At 37.5% G+C, this 23242-nt stretch overlaps 2 protein-coding genes across 2 annotated transcripts; one reads left to right on the top strand and one right to left on the bottom strand.

The window, feature by feature from the left end:
- Nucleotides 1-3622: 3622 nt before the first annotated feature.
- LOC124154399 lies at nucleotides 3623-12956 on the bottom strand. Its single transcript, XM_046528100.1, has 6 exons — nucleotides 12768-12956; nucleotides 10355-10449; nucleotides 7073-7188; nucleotides 5599-5750; nucleotides 4540-4687; nucleotides 3623-3996 (listed from the first exon to the last, which is right to left on the bottom strand). Exons 1-6 carry the CDS (start codon nucleotides 12796-12798, stop codon nucleotides 3870-3872), a joined length of 669 nt encoding a protein of 222 aa, XP_046384056.1. The 5' UTR covers nucleotides 12799-12956; the 3' UTR covers nucleotides 3623-3869.
- Nucleotides 12957-14047: 1091 nt separating this feature from the next.
- LOC124154395 lies at nucleotides 14048-22964 on the top strand. Its single transcript, XM_046528097.1, has 6 exons — nucleotides 14048-14350; nucleotides 16681-16775; nucleotides 17676-17794; nucleotides 18820-18971; nucleotides 19555-19705; nucleotides 22698-22964. The coding sequence occupies exons 1-6, from the start codon at nucleotides 14320-14322 to the stop codon at nucleotides 22837-22839; spliced, it is 690 nt and encodes a 229-aa protein (XP_046384053.1). The 5' UTR covers nucleotides 14048-14319; the 3' UTR covers nucleotides 22840-22964.
- Nucleotides 22965-23242: the final 278 nt, after the last annotated feature.

The following is a 23242-nucleotide window of genomic DNA, read 5'->3' as shown; positions in this document are numbered from 1 at the left end:
TTCCACCACATCGTACCACATATCATACAAGAAAAAAACATAGATATGAGATTCCACCAAGAAAAACTTCACAAAAATCATCACAAAGTACAATGGTTTCGCCGAGTCCATTAGCCCCAGGTGGTGCAAATTCTTAAATGCTACCTTGTGTAGTCTCCATTTCAGGAAAGGTGAGGGTATCACTTGGGGAACGAAGGAAGAAGAGCGAAGGTTTGATGGAATGTTTAGTGACAAAGTGCTCGCTGGGTCGGGTAAAGGCCTTGGAACACGATATATTAACTTGCAATAGTTAATGGCTACATCTACAACTACTTACTACAGTCCGGCCGCCGAGAGTCACCCGATGACATGCAAAAGGGGAAGGGGACAAGGTTGCCAGGTAAGAAAGGGACACGCCCACCTCACATGTAAACAAAAGGCTTCCCTTAATGAAGGAGTCAGAAGGGACGACGAGCGTGGAGGACCAAATGGAAGAATCCCTTGTTTTGGTGATTCGAAGAAAGGCTTTTTTGGTGGTTCAGGCTTATTTAGGTGTTCCATATGCATGTGGCAAATTTGCACGACTAGGCGAGGGTGAATTCGGAGGTCCCAGGGCGGGCTCCGCAAAGGATACGCTCTCGAGGGGCCGGGAACCAAGCCCGAGACTTATACGCCCGTGCCACCTCGAGAGGGGGAGGACAGAGGAAGGATAAGAATGGGAGGCAGGAATCCCGCACCGTCACAAGGGCGGGCGGGCCCTACTAACAGCGAAACCAAGCGAACGCAATTAATATTCTACCGATCCTAGTGGATTTTCCTATGAGGAAAAAAAATCCATCGATTGAATCCTAGGCGAGGGTGTGAGGTGCGTTTGGTGGACAGCGATTGGCTGCGAACATTGCTGGCGCAGGGTTCACCTTTTGAACTGTCATCGGAGAACTTCCGCAGGCTGGACTGTAAGCTGTAAGCCACGTCAAACGGCGTATGGTGGCGGTGTTAGATCATCAGTCGTTTGCAAATAAAAAGGAAATGCTGTAACGAAGTTCCGCCTTGCATTATTAAAGTCCTTCATTGTTCGGGGGTTGAAACGAACTTCCATGCCTATCCGTTCAGAAACATATCTCTCTTGATTTATCGTTCCTGGAAATTAAGCGGGGTTCCCACATGATGCTCTCTGTGTCTCTCTGAAATATATCTATTCTCAATTTTACTCACAAATAGATTGCATGATTTGTAGTGTAGACTACTACATCATGTATACCTTAATTCATATTTCTGAATTTTATTATTATTTTTAACAACATGTGGTAATCTATTTTGTTATATTGCGTAACGTTTTTTGAACCGTGCATAACGTTTGGATTTGTTGGATTCCGAAACGTTTTTTGGCATGTGGGAATACAATTACATGCTGCATGCTGGTGATTGGTCACCCCCTGTCAACCACCCTGGAGGTGGCTCATAGGGTATTATGTAGATGCACATTTAAATAAATTTCTCAGTCAATCTAAGCCTAGCGTGTAGCCTCCGAATCTTTATCGCCCCCTGGCTGATTCGTTGGACATGTGTCCCGAAGAGAGTAAAACAAATTCTAGGTGAGACGTGTGCGAAGCATACTTCGGAGAATATGGGGAAGAATTCGTAGTTGGATCTTTTGCGCCTTGTCATAATGCGACGGATATGATTATTTTCTCGGCATAAGGGGTATATAGTTTTTGAAATTCCCTTTTGCATATAGTTTTTGAAATTCCCTTTTGCATATAGTTTTTAAAGGTATAGTTAAAAGGGGCACATAGTTTTTAAAATTCCTGATTGCGTAAGAGCATAACGGGGCCAAAAATGTGGAAGACGGACGACTTGAAGTATTTACTGAATTGGCCGCTTTAAGACTCCAATGAGCTTTGCGTTAATTTTTTCTGCCACTGTAATTGAAGTTCCCGCCGCAAATCACCCAATCTGGGATCGGGTTGTTTCTGTAAATTCTCTCCCGGGAGTTGAGCCCGGGCCCGCTGGCTGGGAGGCCATGACTCACCACACTAACCCGAACCCTACCATTTATTTCAGTCAAAAATTAATTTATTAGAGCACATCTCTTGGAAGTCACCTCATAATCAATTATGAACAGTAACATCAATAAACACAGCATTCTTTATAATATCACGTAAAGTACACGCGTTAAACAGCTTAATTCACGCGATCACCGATCCTAAGATTCAATATTTGGTCGCCAAGTGCTAGAAATTTCGTTTGCATTCGTGAATAGGATAACCTCCAGGATTTGAGGCCTAAAAATATTACTTACGGCAGTTACCTTATTTCTCCGCCTATAATTAATAAATAATGTAATAAAGATTATTGTCCAGTATTCAATTATTAAAATAGTGGAGTCTAATTATTGTTATTCACTTGTTTTCGTCCGCTAGCGACGAGACTGCCATAAGGCGCCGGGTGGAGGCGCTTCGGTCGTATTGCCTTGTGCTCGACACCCGACCGTGGACTTACTTGGTCTCAGATGTCTCATCGATACACTCATGTCCAAGAAGACAACTGACGTTGACTTGTAACCACACCGCTTATCTTGCAGCCACGTGAAAGCAGAGTGTACCACCGCCCCTGCCGATCGGCTGTGTCCGGCTTCTACCTGCTCCAACGAGAATCTACGGAAAAGTATTCCGAGTTTCTCCATCACTGCGTTGTGGTATTACCCTCTATTAAGGGTAGGATATTAACCTAATGCATTCAGTCCACTTAATTCTTTTAACGCCATAATTAAACAACCCTTCCCTCTTCCGTTATAAATCCAGCGTAAAATGCCTGATACATAAATAAATAACTAGAAATATGTTAAGATCGTTACTTCAGTTTCAGGTCTGTATTTAAACTTTTCTAGTTGTTTCGATATATAGAATGGAAGGCCAGAAAATAGTAATAAAAAACACAGTTCACACGAACGTCGGCGATCGTAGGCATGGGCGTCGATTACAGCAAAACTTTGTGGGTGACTGGCTTCCTGGATGTCTGAAGGAATGCCTCCCAGTGGAAGGGGTGAACGAGAAAAAAAATATATCATTGAAACTGTGATTTTAAAGAATTTTTTACTCCATTTTGTAACCAATTTTATGTGTCCATCAGGAGAAATTTACCCGAATTCATAATAATCTTATTAAATTCTAAACGGGGCATGTCCTTCATATAAAATATTGGAGGGACGAGTTCTCTACGTCCCCCACAGGATCGACGCCGGTTAACGCTGGTACGTTATCTGGCAAGTAAAAATATTTCATGAATACACCGTCATTGATACCCGATTTAAGAGATAGGATTCAATAAAAAAATATTTTAATTGTTTCCTCCCGACGAACACAGTCTTCATGCAATTCCCGTATCCAAACCCGATGTCCTCTAGATAAAACACCGTCAATAGAAAACATCCCCTTAGCCACTGCAACGTCAACCGTAAGTAATTTATGATCTCTATGGTTTGCTGTTACATACAATATTATTTTCCAATGGATGGACTTAAGGTTAAAACAGTAAAAGTTTTATACTTTAGGAAAAAGAAAAAAAATAAAGTTCTAAATATACCCGAAGCTCTAAATAGCTACAAAAAATAATTCATGATGGGTTTCAAATGAAGTTAATCTTGATGCTTTTTAAATTTATTGCTGAAAATATTATGGAGTGATTTCATATTTGTGGTAGTAAGCGATAGAACATCCATCATGACGTAAATACATCCTCTTTATGAATTAGTTAAACTCAAATATTACTACCAATGAAAATGTGTGTATCACAGGAGGGACATTGCTGTAGAAATTGACCATACTTCCAATGATAAAATGAGACTGAGATTGAGAAGTTCGTGGCAACGACTTCTGTTTATTGCCTATTTAATAATATGGTGAACAAGGTTCTGAGGTGGCTAGTTTAGTTTTTAAGACGGTGAAAGTGTTCTCAAGACTTCCGGCGCATGGGATAATGTTTTCCTTCAAGCAATCCAGGTAACCATCCATTTCCCTGTTGAAAAAAAATGGATCAATTAGGTGTGTGTTCGTATCCAATCCTCTATCCACGTTCATTCTTAAAATAACGTAAATTTAACAATGTTTTATACTTGCAGATTATACTGGGAAACAGAAATTTAGTTTTTTTTTCAGCTCTGTGACTGGTTTGCCACTAAATTTTGGCCTTTGAGTAAGAAAATTACCTCAGTTTTCATTTGTCACGTCAAAATTTTCAGCTCTTTTTGTCTCATCGTCAAAAAAAAAAAAAAAATACAAATGAAGGACTATTAAGGGAGATCTTACCTTATGTAATATTCAGGATATGTGTAGGTAAACTATCAAAAGGTATTGTTTACCGATACACGTGCATTGAATAAAAATGTAATAAAAATCTGTGTCGCCAATCTCTGACAACTAACGCGGCGAAAACCCGGAAGATAGAGACATACATGAATCCAGGACGCCAAGGAAGATTACAAACTAATATCCGTGGTGTGTATTCCTCTTGTTCTTGTTTGTCATAGACAGGATTTATTTGGAAACGCTGTATACTTACTTGCACACATACTCCTTTGTCAAGGGATCTGTTTCTGGGTTTCCTGAATCGCAGTAGACAACAGCGTCCATGTACCGGATGAACATTGCTTTGGAAGCGCAGGCATTTCGGCCGTTTCTAAAACAGTTAGACTCCTCCTCCGTGATCACTGAAAATTTGATGATGGAATGACAACATAAATGGTCGTTACCCATATTTATTCTGCAAATTAAAAGTAATGACGTCAATGACTTTTCTTTAAAACTTTCGCGGGTGCTCGCTATGGCAGTTGAAAAGTTTTTGGGGTATATCGCCGCGTCAATTTTTGGGTAGCCACAGCGTTTCACGATCGATCCTGACCGGGATAGTTCGAGAGTTAGGAGCAGTCCATTGTTGCGGGGGGTGGTTTTCATGATAATAAACAGGGACGACGACCCAAATAAGCCGTACTTGGCAACCCGTAATCATGGAAGACACACACTTTAGCAGCCGACTCCTCCCACTTCTAGCTCCTGTCCCCACACTCCCTGACACAGATAAATATACATAAATATGAATAGAATTTCCGGCCTTATTAGATTCTCTTGATAAAGCAACCAGAATCGGTCTGGAAACGTTGGGGCTACCCAAAAGTTGACGCGGCGACATAGTCCAAAAAGTGTCTTTTTATAAAAGGTACAGTTTCCGTCGAAAATCCGTGAAAACATTTGGTATTTAACATAATGAAAGCGCTTGTCTATTCCTACGCTTCTGTATTTCTACCGGCTCAGGTTTCGGATTTTAATGCCATTTTAAAGACTTTTTTAAAAAAATTTTAAGACAGTTTTAATGCCATTTATGTAGCTTTACCTACAGTGAAGCATACCTATGTAGCTTTACCTACCTTGAAAATGGCATTATGTGCCGTAACCTGGGTGGTTAGAAATTGAGAAGTGTGGAAATAGGCAAGAGCTTTCATTATATTAAACAAACAAATATTGACTACCAATTAAATTGACTACAAATTGCCTGACTAAATTGACTACAAATGTTGACTACCAAAACTGTCATTTAACCTACTAAGTTTAAACATTTCATTACCAGGAAATATTTCCTCTTCATTTTCACACATGGCCTTTAGGGTTGTCTCCACTAGCTGAGCGCTGAACGGTACCATGGTCTTCGATTTATTGGAGACATCTTTCAGTATATCAACTCCTAGCCTAAGGCATCCTTTGATCTCCTCCTGTTTCCTGTGAGAATTTGTAAAAATTAATTCATGTAACAGTATATAGGTCATTATTTTGAGGAGGGGGTCTCTCGGCCCTCCCCATAATATTTACCTACGTTACGCTGTTTTGATGACAATTATTAGCAGTAATTGTCTCGATATTCAGCTACTGTTTGTAATCGGAATTTTGGCGTAATCTTTAATTATGGCTTTATTGTGTTATGTGGCTATTTTATGAGTATTAATGTGAAGGATGAATAACTGCCTTTTTCGATATATTGTACTTGAAATATGTTTTTTGTTGTTGTTACAGAGTGGCTTTAGTGGTGTGTTTTGTGTTCTATTTAACGATAGTTCAAAGGATTTTGCGATGTCAAGTGTGTTTTAATTTTTATATTTTCGTGAATTTAAGTGTTGCGGACGAACCTGGGGGCGCCCGTGACTGTCCTTAGTGCGATGTTTTGTTTGGCTGTGAGTTTGTGTGAGTGTTTGCTATCAAGTCCCAAGGGGGGTAATACTAACTCTATGATATTATTATTAAAATTAAAACGAATCATATTATATACGAAGGAATAACGCTTCATCCATAGGCCATGCCCTGTGCGTCATTCACTACATTAAATCGAAATACGGTAGTTCTAGTAACCAGAGTAAATCAGAGAGGCAAGGTCTTTCATTTCCCTGTACTGGGCCACTTTGCACTTAAAGAATTAAATTTTTTTCGAGGGTAATCGTAGGATTTGCCCGGGATTACAACGTGGAACACTTCGATCAGTATCCGAAAAGCTCTCTACTTGCTAGGCTACCACTATCTACCGTCAAAAAATGATAAATTTCTCAAGTTAGCAATAAATCTCAGGTATTATATTTCCACCCTCCACGTGAAGGGCGGCGATTCACATTTATTGGCATGAGAAAAAAATTACCCATGCTCGATAATCGAACTTCGGACCTTTGGCTATTCGGGCCCGCAAGTCCGCGGTTCTATTTCCAGTCCAGGGGAACATTTACTCATGACAGTTCATGCAAATAAATTAAAAACCTGAAAGAGAAAACGGGACAAATTAGTTGGCCACTTAATGCATGCTTAATGCATGATGGCCAGATGATAACAATCGTAGAAAGACAGATGGTAGGGAAGAAGAGCAAGGGACGGCTCCGAATGAGTTACGTAGAAAAGGTTTTATAGGATATAACGGAGAAGGAATACTTCACCATATAAAGACTAACGGATAGGAGATAGGAATAGAGATCTGCGTCAAACCAATCTTAGGATTGCTGACGATGGTAATTCGATAATGTAAACACGTTAGCTGTTGCAAGCACGTTATATTTTTTACTCACCTGCATATGTGTCTGCACGGGAGACAAGCGGAGCCACTGTAAAGCTCCCTCGTCTCATTAACTTGTTCTGGTGTGAACTGTTGTTTTAAACATTCTACCATAGGCTCCGAAAGATCCTGAAAAAGTATTCCATTCATTAATTAAATGGCAGAATCAGTAAATCCTCGGTCATAAATCCAAACGTTGTAGCAAGCATAAGAGAGATCACAGTATTTATAGTGATCTCAGGGGAAGTATGTGAAACTGAAGTTTAATCATGGAAAAGAAAATAATATTTGCTATTCAAGGTTTATTTGCTAGCGTTACTAGATTGCACTATAAGAATATTACAAATTAAAACACAGGCTGTGTTAGGAGGAACCTGAACAACTTCAGGTGGTGGTAAGAAAGACAATTTTAAGCATTTCAGTAATTTGCTAATCTTCAGCTTAAATTTTCAGCCAAAATATTCAGCATTTTGATATTAATTGTTTCAGACAATTATAATCGTACCTTTTGGTCCAAACTTAATTATGTAATGTCTTTAAAAATCCATAATATAATATAAAATGCTGAAAAGGCTGGATGCGCAAGAAAAAGAGTTTGAAAATTTTGACGTACCATTTTGAATTGACTTTCATGGCATGCGTATGCGTGTCATATTTTTCATTTAGGATTCATCTACCTCTGGCGAAATCAATTTGCAGTAAGAAATTACTTCGGAGATAACATTTTCTTTTGATGGGTTAAATTTACATCAGATCGAGGTAGATGGATCTGTCTTTTCAGGTTCATTTTTACCGAGTTAAGTTTTTAAGTGATTTATAGCCAGCAGCTTTACTTGGTAACTGCCATCGCTGCCATAGATTAGTAAATAAGGAGTTATGACCCCTTGTTTATGGACAAAAATGCTAAAATGGTCTCCCTTAACACCTCCTGAAGTGTTGCAGGTCCCTCCTGAAACACCCAATATAACAATGAAGCACTGCAGTTGCTCATATTTTAAGAGCTATATTAAGTCAGAGCATAGCAGTTCAAATCCCCCTGTCTAACTCTAGAAACTGTAGTTATTATATATAAAAAAAAGGCAAAAAAAATTAAAACAATGCTTCGTGAAAGACATGAAAATTTACTACCCATCAATATGACCAGTGGGGAAACCTATTTACGAGGGTAATCCAAAAATAACCGGACATAATTTAAAAATATTCAAAATTTAATTTTTTGTCTCACAAACACTAGTCACCTTCGAAGTAATCTCCATTTGCACTGATGCATACGTTAAAACGTTTTTTTTTCCAATGCGCGTAACACCTTTGGTACTCGTTGTTTCCGATGACTTGCAGGACCGCCTTCGATTCCATTCACACCTCCGTAAGGTGATGAAAACGTCTCCCTTTCATCACCATTTTCAACCGGAGGAACAAAAGTAAATTACAAGATGCGATATCTAGTGAGTAGGGTGGGTGAGGAAGCAATGCCTCACAGTTATTTTAGCAAAATATCAAGTCTCTGCAAGTAACTAGACGTACCGCTTTTTGATCTGGAGCGGGGGATGAATTTCGCCGTGATTCGTCTCATTTGATGATCTAGAGCTTAAATTCTCTGCAATGAATTAAAAATAAAGACCAGATTGTTCAGCAAGTTCGTAAATAGTACGCCTCTTTGGATACGATTTTTTCCAGATTTTCGTCAGCTATGGACCCAGTAGGCCGGTCCAGACGTTGAATGTCTTACTTAGATCGACATGCTGCCGCGTTTGAATTCCGAATACCACTCGTGCACTTCAGTTATTTTTAAGGCGTGTTCTTTATTAGCTGTAGACAAAATATTAACAGTGTCCGACTAAATTTTACCGAGCAGGAAACAAATTTTCAACGCTGCAAGCTGTTCTCGTATATCAGACATCTCAAAAATCGAAGGGATCAAAAAGACTCTTCGAATGTAAACTGCCACTGGGTCTCGCTACAACAGTCTGAAGCAACGCCGTTTCGCATACCGACTCAAAAAAAGGAGGCTATAAATATCTGGAGACGCCGTTACCGAGTTTATAGGGTGGTTTAAGGTCCGCCATCTTGGTTTGAAAGTTTTTCGACTTAGTCTCCGACTGATATTTTAAGGTGGCTAAGTTTTGTTCTGAAAATGAACTACATTAAGTGAAAAATGAATTTTTCCCATCATTCGCGATACTTCTGTTAATGTGTAAAATCTGTCTGTTAGCCACTCTACTGGTGGGGATATCCTTGAAAATATACTTTTGTACTGTAATTTTTAGATTTCCGTTGGCTATAATAAGTTAAATACCTGCGTAAGTTCAGGTAAATGATTAGTTTTCTCTCGAAAATTTTTATTTTCAGCTGAGCTGGCTATAGTACGTAACCTTGGTGATTGATAATATTTTTTCCCTATGAAAAGATGTTTGAGTCTTAACTTCGCGAAACCTACCGATGAAGTAAGAAAAAAATGTTTACATTGTGCGTTCCATAGTTTATTTTAATGTATTAACGAGTTCTGACCAAAAATTTGACCACATAGTTAGCATTTACCCTTATGGGATTGTCAATGTTTTGGTAAAAGTGGGCGTGGCTTGTCCTACCAAAGCATTCCGGCCAAACTTCGCTCCACGCTCGAAATCAGCGGTGCCCCCTCCAGGTATTTACAACCTCCTTGCTCAGAAATGATGAAATAACATGTATCTAGTGGGAGAAGCCCAAAATATAAGAGTTTTGCGCGGGGCAATTTCCGTCAAGTTATTTTTGGCTCCCCCCTATTGAGGTGGTTTAAGGTTCCGAATTTATGGAGTAAAAAACTATAAATATTTCTCTTAATTGAAAACTGAGACTGCATGCTTATAAATTTAACGAATTTCTCATCTTATCCTTATATTTTTATGAAGTTTCTCTTTCTGCACTTTACGTCCCGTCTCTCCCGTCCATGGCCAAACAGGGGCGTAGCCAGGGGGTCGGGGTCCGGAAACCCCCCGAAATATAAAAACACAATTATTTTCCTTCATAAAAGAAAACAAAATATTGAAAACTCATGAATTAAAAAAAAAATAATTTTTAACGAATGAAGTTTTTTCGATTATAAAAAGTGTTAAAATTAGTTTAAATTAAAACCCATTACTTAGTATCCTGTTTTTCAAAAGTTTTACCCCCTGGCTTTGGATCCTCGCGAACGAAATTCCTGGCTACGCCATTGTAGTCAAAGTTGAATTTCCTCCTCCCTTGTCTCTTTTTATAGCCGTGAGTGACTTTCAAATTTTAAAGTACACCCTTTGTGTGGAATGTAACCGGTACTCACATCGGATACCTTCTGGCATTCACCGAAACTCTCACTTATCTCGTATCCTGGAGGAAGCGGAGCAACCACGAGGTATGAAAAGGTCAACAGAGCTCCTGTAAGACAAAAATTAACAAAAAATAAGATATCATAGTTAATAGATAAATGTGGGTTAAATCTTCTCGAGAATCCCACCGGGTTAATTTTTCCATAATGGCCAACGTTTCAAGCTCCGACTAAGGGGCTCAGCATTTCAGCCCTGAGGATAAAGCCCGGAGTCGAGCTTTATCCTCAGGGCTGAAATGCTGAGCCCCTTAGTCGGAGCTTGAAACGTTGGCCATTATGGAAATATTAACCCGGTGGGAATGCCGAGAAGAGTTTATTCACCCACATCATTCGCCGGGAAAGCATGAAATCATATTTCATATTAACTAAATGCTGTGAAGGCTAGAAAAACAGTTTATGAGAATAAATATGGATTAGTAATTGAATAATCCGGATAGTTAGAAATTTTCAAACTATTTTTCAGAAAACAAATTAAATCGTAATCCACCACTTAAATAACTTGAATTTTTGCTACATTTAAGTAATTTTTGAAAAAGACTAGTTAAATGTAGTTTGACCAGAAAAATAGGATAAGCAAACGAATCAGGAATAAATATTGAATGGCCCTAATTTTTTGGAAATTTACAAAATCTTTAAAAAAATTATTTTCATCATAATCCACTTCTCAATTCATTCGAATACTTGATATATATAAGCAGTATTTATCTTATATTACTTACGTACGTACATACACAATTAATTAAACAAAAAGATGATTTATACAGGATGTAGCCGGGACTTTTCCATTCGATTACCAGCGAACACATTGTCAACTCGGGTACCTGGGTATAAAATATAATAACAAAAAAATATATGCATGGAAAGTAATACGACGGTATTTCGTTGACGAGTGTGGAAGAATTCTGCTCACTTAACTCCTGGATGGTCAATTACTTATGTACCATAAACCCTTTAGGTTTAGATTTTATTGAGATATTAACATCAGATATATTTTTCAGAGGTACAGGTAGAACGTCACCATAGATTCTCAATATGCTTCTCGGTCCGACATAAACGGTGAAATTAGAGGTACATTTTGACGAGCACATAGATATGGGAATTCGTCTCTAACCCCATCCATGAAGGACAGAAATAAATGCTAGGTAGACGCATCAGCCGAAACCAAGGGGACTGCATAGAGGAGGCTCAATTTCATCCCATAGGAGGTTGATTAAAGTTGCCACATCGGTCACATTTTAATCGGCTTTCAACAATGCCCGCGGCGCGGTGATGTGTGCAATGTGATCAACTTTTTTTTCCAATATTTTGCAGTGTTATGTTTGTAAAAGCGAGGGATAGCATTGAAAACTAATTAATTTGATAGATCTCATTATCATGTGTATAAGTTTCAATTAATACCCCTAATTACACCTCATTTTGCCGTGAAACTCGGATCAATTTGTCCGTTAGCGACGCGAGTGGTAACATTCGTAAACCCATTTCCATGCGCGGTGGTTGACAGCACATGAATAGGCCGAATTGAGGACCCTCTTTTGTAATATTCGTGGCCGAAACAGTGCATCGCAGAACTGCTCTTTTGTAAACGGCTGTTCCCGTAACACCTTCCTCCTCAAGCTGGTTGAGGTGGGTTGCGAAATGGTTTGTTGATGTAAATTTAGGACCCTTGAAACGTATGAGTAGAACGATTAACACAGGTAAGGTTGATTGAAGGTAATTTCTGGCAATTTTGAATCTATAAGTAAAAACTTAATTTCAATTTAACAAGATTAATCGAGATCAACATACGATATCCACGAACTACAGTGTTAGCTTTTGAAAACATTAGACACCAATATGGCACTCAATCGAATTCTATGCTAAGCTGTATGAAATAAATATATCTAAATGAAGAAAGTAAATTATGGTTTTTGCTTGTAATTTTGGTCGCAAATCGTGCAAGAATTTGAGTCCATTTAACTTAAAATATAATTTGAAACTCATCCTATTAGTTAAAATTTACCTTTTAAATTAAATTTGATCTATATTTTCATTCGCATCGGGATAGAATTCAAAATAAAATAATGAACTTGACTTTCACATAGTTTCTTACTACAAGGTGATAATTAGTACGTTTATTGCATCCGAGTATTTGAAAGGGTAAAAATAAAGAAAGATTGGTTCAGGAACCGAATTTTAATTTCGAAATAGATACTCTGCAACATTCAAATAATAGCTTTAAGGTGATGCCTTGTGTGTCAATAATTCTAAGTCAGAAATTTGCTGTGCACGGGGATGAAATAATGAATTATTTCTTTGTCCTGCCAAGCGATGGAAAATTTGAAGACATATGCAAAATTCAATTGATAACTACTTGGAAATAAATGCTTACCAAATATTAACAGATGGTTGATGGAAGCCATTATAATGTGTGCAGCTATTTAGATTATCCTCGTTGTTGAAAAAGACTTCTTTGCTGCTTTCAAGTAGTGTCTCTGAGGATGAATCTGATGTTCTCCTTGCAGCAAGCTCCACACACCAAGTAAATGGAATGGATAATTATCATCATATACAGGGTCGCGAACTTGGACCTTTGGTTTGAGACATAACGCGTGCTATATTCATCCCCTTCGTCGTCGTAATTGCGTCAACAGCAGCTAGGACGCCTCAGGACTTATCATGAAAAATATCTCTGAGCAGTCTCTTCAATAGAACGTTCTTTCTTCTCTTTGGCGGCACAGTAAATCTATTTTCAATAGAGGTACTTAGCGTCTTAAGATGGCTAAATAGTAACTACTCGTTACTCACTCGAATGTGAACTAACAGTTAATTAATCTAAAAGTTATTCGATATGCCTATGCTTCAGTTACTCGTTCAGGAAATGCACCGAAGGGTAACTGTTACTACCCATGTACACCATTATAACGGTTCAATAAAAGTAAAGATCTACGCCCTCTAGTGGCGGTTCCGACAGCTATAGCACACCTTGTTTATGGAACAGATATGGTGCTTAAATTAACCAAATAAGTTAATTTGCGAAGGAAACTCTAAATGCGTTTTTAATAGCAATCACTGCATTCAACTGCTGGTAGTAAAGAAAACTAGAATTTCTATTTTTCAAAGGCAATTATTTCAGAGGAATCAATTTTCCACTATGCTGTAAAATTAATGGAAGGTTTGCAGCACAAATATTCTATTTAAACTTAATCGAAAGAAGTTAATGTAGTTATTTCGCAAAATTCGAGAAAAATGCAAAAACAAATTCAACGCGTCTAATCGAACAAAGCCTCAGACTAAGTTCGTGGATTCGATACCTGTGCATCATTATATGTTATAGGAAATGACATTTCTTGCTAAAACTGGAGCCATCATCAAAATCATGTGATATTGCATGGTGTTCTATATATTGACGTGAAAGTGTGGATAAATACACAGACAAACCGGAAACAATATTTTCCCATACATGAGAAAATGGAGGAATTTTCACAACGGAGGACGTTTGAGAACACACATTCCATGGAAAGGGGCCATATACTGAGCGTGACTCAAACCCCCGACCTTTAGTTTGGAAGGCAAGGACTTTATCCCGCCTCCAATGAAGCCAGTCTTTTTCTTTCGACGATTCTAGCTGGATTGGAGCTGGTTCTTAAACGTTTCCTTATCAGAACAGCAATGTTCCTGTTCTCCGTTTATTCATTTACGCAACAACATTGAAACTATCCTTGCGTCATTTCTCAACCTATATATGCTAAGTTTATGACCATATTGAAGATATCAGCTGGTCAATATTATGGGAATCATTCTGAGTTTAGCTGAGTTGCTTGCCGAACAGAGATCGCTCAATTTTCCTCAGACATTTCTCCTTTTCTTAGATTCGGTTTACTTTTCCAACATTCTTAAGTTATAATACTAGTAACATATATAACTTCAAGTTCAGCCTAAGTATGGCGCCAACGAATCAACTGGTTATATTTGGTGAGTAATCGACGTTTTAGAAAAGTTGCATGCGAAGTTGGGATGCTTAAAACTTAAAATCTTTTTCAGATTTTTTATTATAGAGTCTCTCAAATCAGTGTTATGTGACTTCTACGACATAGTCTTAACTTAGAATGGAAGTAGGCTGGTTTTAGTGCAAAAACTACTTTTTTTGTGAAGGAAATAGTGATTTTCAGCGACTGAGGTTTAATTTTTTTAATATCTGAGATGAAATAGATAGTTAAAAAATGTCTACTCTATAATACATACCTAGTCCTCCACTGCACAATCGCCCAACAGTCGCACTCCGAATCAAATCTGCTCACCTACAAGCCCAGCAATACAAATGCGCTCAGCTTGCAACAGGCGGAACTCAAGCGCTCACCGCCGATGCTTGGAGGATTGGTGGTGAGCGTTTATGGCATAAAATTTGTGCTCCGGCTACTGCCAGCTGAGCGCATTCGTATTGTTGGGCTACTAGGCGAGCGGATTTGATTCGGTGGGAGATTTTTGAGCGCAGTGGAGGTATGTGCTTAGAAAGTTTAGAAATAGTTTAGTAAACATTAAATGTACATGTAATGTAAATACCCCTCGTATATTTTACATCATTTTGGCAATTAGCTTTAGTTGCACTGGTAAAAGCCATTAATATATGAGGGCGTGTGACGGCAATGGGTACAAGTGATATTTTCTCAAAATAGGGTTAGGCGAAGAAATTAGGTAGAGACAACGAACGGGATTAACTAGATATTTTGCATCGAATTTTATTTTAGTAAACTAAAAAGTTAGTAGAAAAATTAGTGAAAACTTAAAAAATGCAGTGCGTCAGGAAAGGGAGCCAAAAGTGAACCGATAGAACGGGAATGATTAGTTATCTTAAAGACGCACCACATTGAAGAATGGCGATTAAAAACCAATTCTTTAATAAATTAGCATTGAGCTTTGTTCTCAGAGTATCTGGAAGATGGTTTTATACTAATATATGAATACAATATAGCCCGGCAAAAATAGACATCGACCCTTGCATAAATTCCCAACAAGCTCAAAATTTACAGGAACGTTAGGAATGCCATTTTTCTGAAATTCTGAAAAGTCCACGTCGATCCCATGTGTGCAAAAAATTTAATTCAAGGTCAAAGGTAACAGAAATAGGTATTTTGAATATATTGGCCAATCTTTTAGTTTAACACTAAACATTTCTCTGTAGAAAATTATAGATCAGGTAATTGTCTACAAATTTTTCATTATTCTTTTATCTGTAACATTTACCATTTCTGAGAAAAAGGCATTCGAAAGTTAGCTGGATCTGCTAATAATGTTCGGAGAGCACAGCAATATAGTCATGCATATTACGGAGTTCATTGCTGCGAATTTTAGCTGAAGAATTGCAAATGATACGAATCGTGGCGACTTTCATCCCCCGCTTCTTGACTCCTGATACAAAGCGGTACGTGTAGCTGCTTGCCGCGACTTGAGATTTTGTTAAAAAACTGTAGGACACTGCTTTCTCACCCGCCATACTCACCAGATATCGCACCTTGTAATTTCCTTTTGTTCCACCGGAAGAAAATGGTGACGAAAGGGAAATGTATTGGCCACATCACGGAGGTGAAGAGAGAATCGAAGGCGGCGCTGCAAGGCATCGGAAACGACGAGAACCAAAGGTGTTTCGCGGAGTGGAAAAAACATTTTAACCAATGTATCAGTGCAAATGGAGAGTACTTCGAATGGCAACAACGTTTGTAACACAAAAAATTGAATTTTGAATAAAAAAAATTCTTATCAGTTATGGGTCCCCCCTCGCACATTTTACATTATTTTGGAATTTAGCTGCAGTTGAACTGGCAGATGCATTTATTATATGAGGGGGTTTGAAGCCAACGGGTACAAGTGATATTTTTCCTTAAAGAGAGTTAGGTATAGAAACTAGGTAAAAAACAAAGAAGATTAACAAGATATTTAGTTGCGAATTACATTTTCTACACCACTTTCCAAAATATCAACACAGAAGAGAGACTCACTCGTACCTGTCAAGCACCAAATTTTGCATATTTCTTCCATCAATATCTGTGCCTAAATATTAAGAAAAAAATTACCTGTACCGATTTGATCCTCATCCCCTCATGTGTAAAAACTAAAAAAGTAGTTTAAAATATTTTTTAAAATTTATTTTTCTGAGGCTTTAGGGGGAATCCCCCCATAGTAACGCCACTGGCTCTCATTATTTGATCTTCACTATTCTTCTATGCACCCACATTTCGAAAGCTTCCAACCTGAATTTCTCCATAGATAGATATAATACTAATTTAAATTTTATTATCAACTTCCAGGACTTTTCCTAACACTTACAGCGTTCACAGCCGCTGCATCTCCGCACGCCCACCTGCTAACTGAGAGCTTTCTGGAATGCCGGAGAAGATGTGACGTGAGTTATGTATAAGACACAACTTATGCGTCATTTTCATTACAGTAGAGTGTCGACTTGATCATTACTTTTTAACTGCCACTGTAGACTTATTTTTGACTTCTTTCTCTTCTTGATGCCGTTCACTATTCAGTTTGTTGGCATTTCAGGCGTCACACAACGCAAGTTTTTAAAACGCTCTTGATCCATGAAATTTTGAGAAGCCATCTTAAGTTGAATTCAGTTGCTCCCGGTCTTTTCATTGATATTTTCTTCATCATCAAAGTTTTCTATTCTATTCAAAAAAATTTTTTTGGCAAACTCGAATATTTCATAACCTTTATTATATAAACGCAATATATTGCAAATGCATGTTTTAGAAATTTCTACTCCAAAATAGTTCTGCAATTTACAATTCTAAAATTTAGACCACCTACATCTTCTACAAATATGTAGGTATACACATTGGTAGCTGCTCTTTCTTTAACTTATTTAGACTTTTAATTTAAATACGCCCTGATACATGTGCATGCTGTTTTCTTAAGGAAATTTACTGGTCGGTTATTTTGGTATTTGCATCTGTTTTCGTTCCCTTTTACAATGACTTCTTCATAGGGTATTTAAATTCAATTCCTCTGCAATATGTCCATGAACAATGCCATCGGTCTCAATTTTTAGAGAGTCATAAAATACCTATAACTTGGGTTGTTAAAATTCGTTGCTCTAAAATATATGACAAAACCACAACATGTAGAGAAATTTCCAATATGTGAATACTTACAAAAGTAGACATTTAAATAGAAATTTTCGTTTCATGTGCATCATCAAATAGAGAACACGTATTGCGAACAAACAGTCAGATAAATTACATTTATTAATCGATCAAATCATGAAATTTAAGAAGGCGTTAACATTTTTCAGGATCTTCTAGCGCCTGTAATACGATGCATCTCCGATGAATTCTCACCGGACAAAGTGAACGAAACAGCAAGACTTTACAGCGACGCTACTGCATGCCTCAATTGCAAACACGTATGCAGGTGAGCGATAATATCTCATTACTTATTGGAGCATTGCTGAAGAGAGTTTAATTGTGCTGCTGCATGCAATGTTTAAGTTAATGCCTGATTGATTCATCTACCCTCAGAGGACTTTGGACTTGAATTGCTCTTTACTTAACCAGGCCCAGGTGAGGACAAAATTCGGCCCCTTTTCCCCTACGCCTGGGCTCTTTTATATAGTTAATTACTTTCATTTCAGTGATTCAGCTCAGATTTAGCTATTTAAATGTCCAACATACTAATTTCTCAAATTGACGATTGAGCATATGTCACTTTTTACTTTTGATGGATAACTTCCATTGACATCAGATTGAGCTGTTCAAGTCATGGTTGAGCCTACTGTCGCTAATATTGCTCTGTAAGCCGGGATGATTGACACAGTTCTATAAAAAAAGAGATAGTGAGCATATATAATTAAAACCACGTTAAAATGTATATGAAACACAATAAATAACAAGTAAAACACACTGAGAGGTTGATGATTACTTCATACGATGGTAAAATTTTTATTAATGACCAGATGATAACTTCAGTCATTTCAAGAAAGAGAGTTCTGTTATTTAAAGACCACAACTTACCTGTAGGTTCGTTTACCATTTTTTTGTTGTTATCAAAACTTTCTATTTACGAATGTGTTTGTCACGATTTGTGTGAAAACTTGTATTTTTCTATTATTGACATTGAATATTTTATTGCGTTGTGGTGCAACATCAACATTTTTTACTTGCTAAGCCTTGCTATGATTCCTTTGAAACCGAAGATTTAATTTTTGTATCCCTCATTTGCTATACTTGGCAAAAGCATATTTTTCAGAGTAGAGCATTGTATGCATTCTCTATTCTTTCCTAATACAGGTTTTTCCCACAGAATAATATATATTCATTCATTCATTCATGACATTACATGCACTTATTCAACTTGTCTCTTTCAGCATTTTGATCTCATGGTATCACAGTATTGTAACGCAAATAAATTCTTATGCCATGCTTGAATCGTTCTTCCAGGAAACAAGAGCAGGTATGGGAGTGCGTGAGAGAAGGAGTCGAAATTATGAAGGATGTCTCCAATAAATCGAAGACCATGGTTCCATTCAGCGTGCAGTTGGCTGAGACAATTCAAAATGCTTTCTGTGATAACGAGGAGGAGATGTTCCTAGGTAATTTTTGGTGTCGAAGTTTTGAGATCACTGAAAAGGTAACTTCAAACTTTAAGAGTAATTTGAACAACACGCCATTATATTTTAGGAGCATTTTCTCATGCATGGGAGAAAAGGGAGCAATAGTAGTCGTTTTGTATCGATCTTTCCTCACTTCCACATTAATTTACAGAGCACCATGCAATGTACCTTGGTTTTAATGGTGGTTCTAAGTTTGGCACAGAATGCCATTTCCAAAAATATATGACGATGCCCAGGTCTGTTATCCACGACCTTAGTCTGAGGCTTTGTTTGATTAGACACGATGAATTCTTTTTGCGGTTTTCTCGAATTTTGTGAAATTATTTCAATAGTTTTGATTTTGGTGTTAAGTACAAGCTTGCATAATAAGTCTCGAGTCTTGAATTTGACTCATGGTCACCGAAGGTTACTCGAGGTCACACAAGATAAAATTATAAAATTTAAAGAAATTTGCAAAATAACTTCGATGAACCTGATCTATACCTACAAGAGAAAATGCGCTATATCTCGCTCACAGCAGTGAGTGCTGATATGTTTTTTTAATCTATCATCAATTTTTCAGGTCTAACCGACGAAGACATGAGTTGTCTCAAGAGTAGTTGGGAATATTGTAATACAAATTTAGACTTCGTCAGAAACATGGATGGTGTTGCCCTCTGCGATTTTGAAGATCCTGATGCTGCTAATCTGTATACAATGGAATACGTGTGCAAGTAAGTATATGCTGGAAAAATTGATGGGACGGTTGTGACTGAACGACTCGTGCTGCGGAGATCTTTTGTGTGATCGATTAATTACCGGAATACAACTATCTTTGCCATTCCCGACCGAATCAGTCGTTCATCATTCAAGGAAAAGCCGATCTTGACTGGCATAGGTGTTGGCCGATTTCGGTTTTGCCTGACGTAAGTAGTAACCGACGATCGACAATTTACGATTGACTTATTAAAGTGAATGGCTAGCGGTTATTGACAACACTGAACGACCGGCTCTGGTAGCTCTAGTAAAAATCAACTTAAAAGACAAGTTAAAAGCATGGCCCTATTTTCATGGTAAATGTGCTATAGTAGAGTAAAAGATAAAATTTTAACATTTTCCATTATCTATGGTTATATCAAGTAAACTTTAAATAAACGCAAAAAAATGAAAGTAACACGGCCTTGCTTTTAATGTTTATGTATTTTTTTATAATCGGGAGAGGGATTAAATTTTATTTCTTGCAAATGCTATTTTAAATTCAAATTCCACCTCAATGCGAGATGCTACAACTTAGGATTAAAAATTTAAATCCTAAGTTGACTATTTAAAACATTTTAAACAAACTATTTAAAAATTGAAAGTTGCATGTCCCTTAAAGTAGAGCAATGCTTGATGTCAATTCAAAGATGGGCGAAAGCTCAATGTATTCGCTTCAAGAGAGGATGAGCAGAGGCGTAGCGAAGGGGGATCATCCCGGGGTCCGGACACCCCACTTTGAATTATAGAAACACAATTTCTTTCCATCATAAAAGCAAACTAAATATTTAAAAAAAAAAACACGAATTAAAAAAGGATTTCTCGGTATAATCGAATTTATAGATAAAAAAATAAATTATTATTGATATTCACTTACACTATGAGACTGTTCTACACCCGCAAGAAATTCGGTAAAATTGCAGCCTTATTGGAAATACTATTCTTAACTAATATTAAATAAAGATCATGAAAGAAATTGTTTTTCATGAGTCCAAAGCAATGAAGCATTGGCGTATTTACTCTAAAAACATGCAATTTGAACAATCTCACGTGAAATAAGAGGGAAGTGGTCGAGCCATATCTCACGATCTCCACCTGAGAGAGGGGAAAGGGAGACTGTCCAAAAAGTGAAAAAAAATCACCTTTTTCTACGGCATTTCAGTCGTAATTAATGAGCACCGGTTAAATGCTGATCCATACGTTCATTTTTTCTATCCCTCAGAATGATAGCTCTAGTGATACCTATCTTTTCAGGGACCAGAGAAATGATCGCTCGCTCCATCATTTTTTAGTCATTCATTCCCGCCGTCGCTTTTTTTCAACGCTTATTCCACTATTTTCCGTATTAACTGTGATAAAAATATAAGGAAAGAGTGGCGTTACAATTGCTCTTTGGAGCCATGCGTTCAGATTTTCTGAAGGACAGTGCCAGCGATGGTTTCAGCGACGGAATAAGAGACGTGCCGAGGGATGGGAAATGGGTTGGGATTTGTATTCCTCAAGCAAACGCGGAAAAGGATCGCCAATGGTGGTCAATTATTCTCTCCATCATTGGAATAATCTCTAGAGCTGTCTCTTAGAATGAATTGAAAAAATTATCGTGTGATTCAGGCCTTACAAACACATGAAATAGTCTAAATGACACTACAAACATAATAATTAAAATTTAATCTCTCTTCCGATGATAAAAAACAACACTATCATTAAAATAAAGAGCGTGTTCCTTTCGTTTTTTGCGTTATTCAAAAGTTTACTTCATTTAACCATAGCTACTTACTACGTGGGAATTATTTATATTTTCCCCTAATTTTCCTTAAGGTAATTAACGCGCCTCGGTGAAAGTAATAAGCATTTGATGAAACTTCGGTCGCATATTATTTTAAAGCTCAATGTACCTATGGTACTAAGTAAAAGGGAATCTCATGAGCCGTTTTTGAGATATTTGACGGTAAAATTAGGATAATTTAAAATAGGCTCTTAAGGAGATACACGGAATTTTCGAGATGGCGAAGACGTTCGTAGCAAGAAGTTGCGAGGGCGGCACTCATATGAAGCAAACTTTTATTTAATTCCAAACGTGTACGGTTAAGTATAGGATCTTGATAAATAAGAAAGATTTTGGCGAAAAACAGCCTGAACTGCTTAGATGGCCGCCGGGATCTTTGACATCAACTTCGCAGAACGAAAACCACAACACTGACATCGCTTAAATTACGCAAATGTAAATAATTTTCCGGCTTTTAAATACATCTTACATACCTTTTGTTCAAGAATAATTAAATTTATATGATATTTAGCTCTTATATGGCGAATGTTTACTCAAGGTATATCTTCAACAGTTCAGTGAGCAAATATTCGAAGCAGTGTTGAAACTAGTCAAGTATATTGCTGTAAATACCTACCTATATTAAATTCAAAATTACATTGTGCAGGTGCAAAACTACGCATCATTTTATTCCTATGTTTCATTTTGTTTAACATATTCTTGTAACGTTAGAGCGTAGGTTTGCGCGGCGATGGTTTGATCTCTGCATTTCTCCAGGGTTTTCTTCCGCGTCAGATCAACAATCAACAATGGTCAACCAACAATCTGACGCGGAAGAAAACCCTGGAGAAATGCAGAGATATTCTTGTAACTCTTGCACGTATATAATAAGTAGCTCGAATAATTCACTTGACTTCAGCCGTTGCCGCTCCAACGGCCTTAAGCGATGGATGCTACTGAAATCGGGCATGATCTTTGTGGTGCTCGAATTCCGATAATCATGAGTTTGGCCTCAGAATAACAAATATGAAAAAAATTGCTTAGAAGAGCATGAGTGGCGCGATTCTATTTTTTTTCTCAAATCGCCCGTACTAATTTCAGTGCACCTCCTCATATCCACGAGTTTATTTCTTGATTATTATAAATTTATGAGAGTTGCGAATATCACAAAGCATTTAATAACTTAAAATCTTTTTTTTTAACAGGAAGTCGGCCGATTATTTTGATTGCTCCATTAAAAGTGCTTCGGCATGTTCAAATAGATTGGCCTCTACTTTCACGGCATTAAAAACGACATTATCGACCTCTGATTCCTGTGTTAAATATAGTGAGATAGTTAATGACTAGAGGTGAATTTCTCTGATGATAGGTATGTATTTCTCAACGCCAGTTTTCCGTGATGAGAAAAATATGACACTGTTATTTTAATTACATGTAATCAGTAGTGATTTGAATAAATTTCTCAATTATCATTTTGTTTATTGTGTTTGTGGTTCAGATAATAAATGCTTGCGAGATTTTTACATAAAGATTTACATACTCATAGGGGTAACCAAGGGTACTGTCGTTCACCCCACCCCTTCCCATAAATGAATTTCTTGGCATAGTTCAATTGCATCCTATTGAATTGGAATATGTATCTCTCAAGAAATACTCAAAGAGGGTATGTTGTTCGCGGAAAATATCTCCCAGAGGCAAATACTGGCTACTCTATGGACTTATTCCCCACCTTTTACAGAATATTAAGATT

This window comes from Ischnura elegans, chromosome 2 (assembly GCF_921293095.1).
Source record: "Ischnura elegans chromosome 2, ioIscEleg1.1, whole genome shotgun sequence".
In the NCBI taxonomy this organism is placed as follows: domain Eukaryota; kingdom Metazoa; phylum Arthropoda; class Insecta; order Odonata; family Coenagrionidae; genus Ischnura; species Ischnura elegans.
This window is presented reverse-complemented; position numbering and strand designations above follow the sequence as displayed.

Excerpts from the sequence above, each read along its gene's own strand:
- LOC124154399 (XM_046528100.1), bottom strand. The coding sequence starts at position 12,798 with ATGGCTTCCATCAACCATCTGTTAATATTTG. Across the intron at positions 7,189-10,354 it reads AATGCCAGAAGGTATCCGAT|GATCTTTCGGAGCCTATGGT; the intron begins GTGAGTACCGGT and ends ATACTTTTTCAG. Across the intron at positions 3,997-4,539 it reads ACAAAGGAGTATGTGTGCAA|GGAAATGGATGGTTACCTGG; the intron begins GTAAGTATACAG and ends TTTTTTCAACAG.
- LOC124154395 (XM_046528097.1), top strand. The coding sequence starts at position 14,320 with ATGGCGCCAACGAATCAACTGGTTATATTTG. Across the intron at positions 14,351-16,680 it reads GAATCAACTGGTTATATTTG|GACTTTTCCTAACACTTACA; the intron begins GTGAGTAATCGA and ends ATCAACTTCCAG. Across the intron at positions 17,795-18,819 it reads AATTGCAAACACGTATGCAG|GAAACAAGAGCAGGTATGGG; the intron begins GTGAGCGATAAT and ends TCGTTCTTCCAG.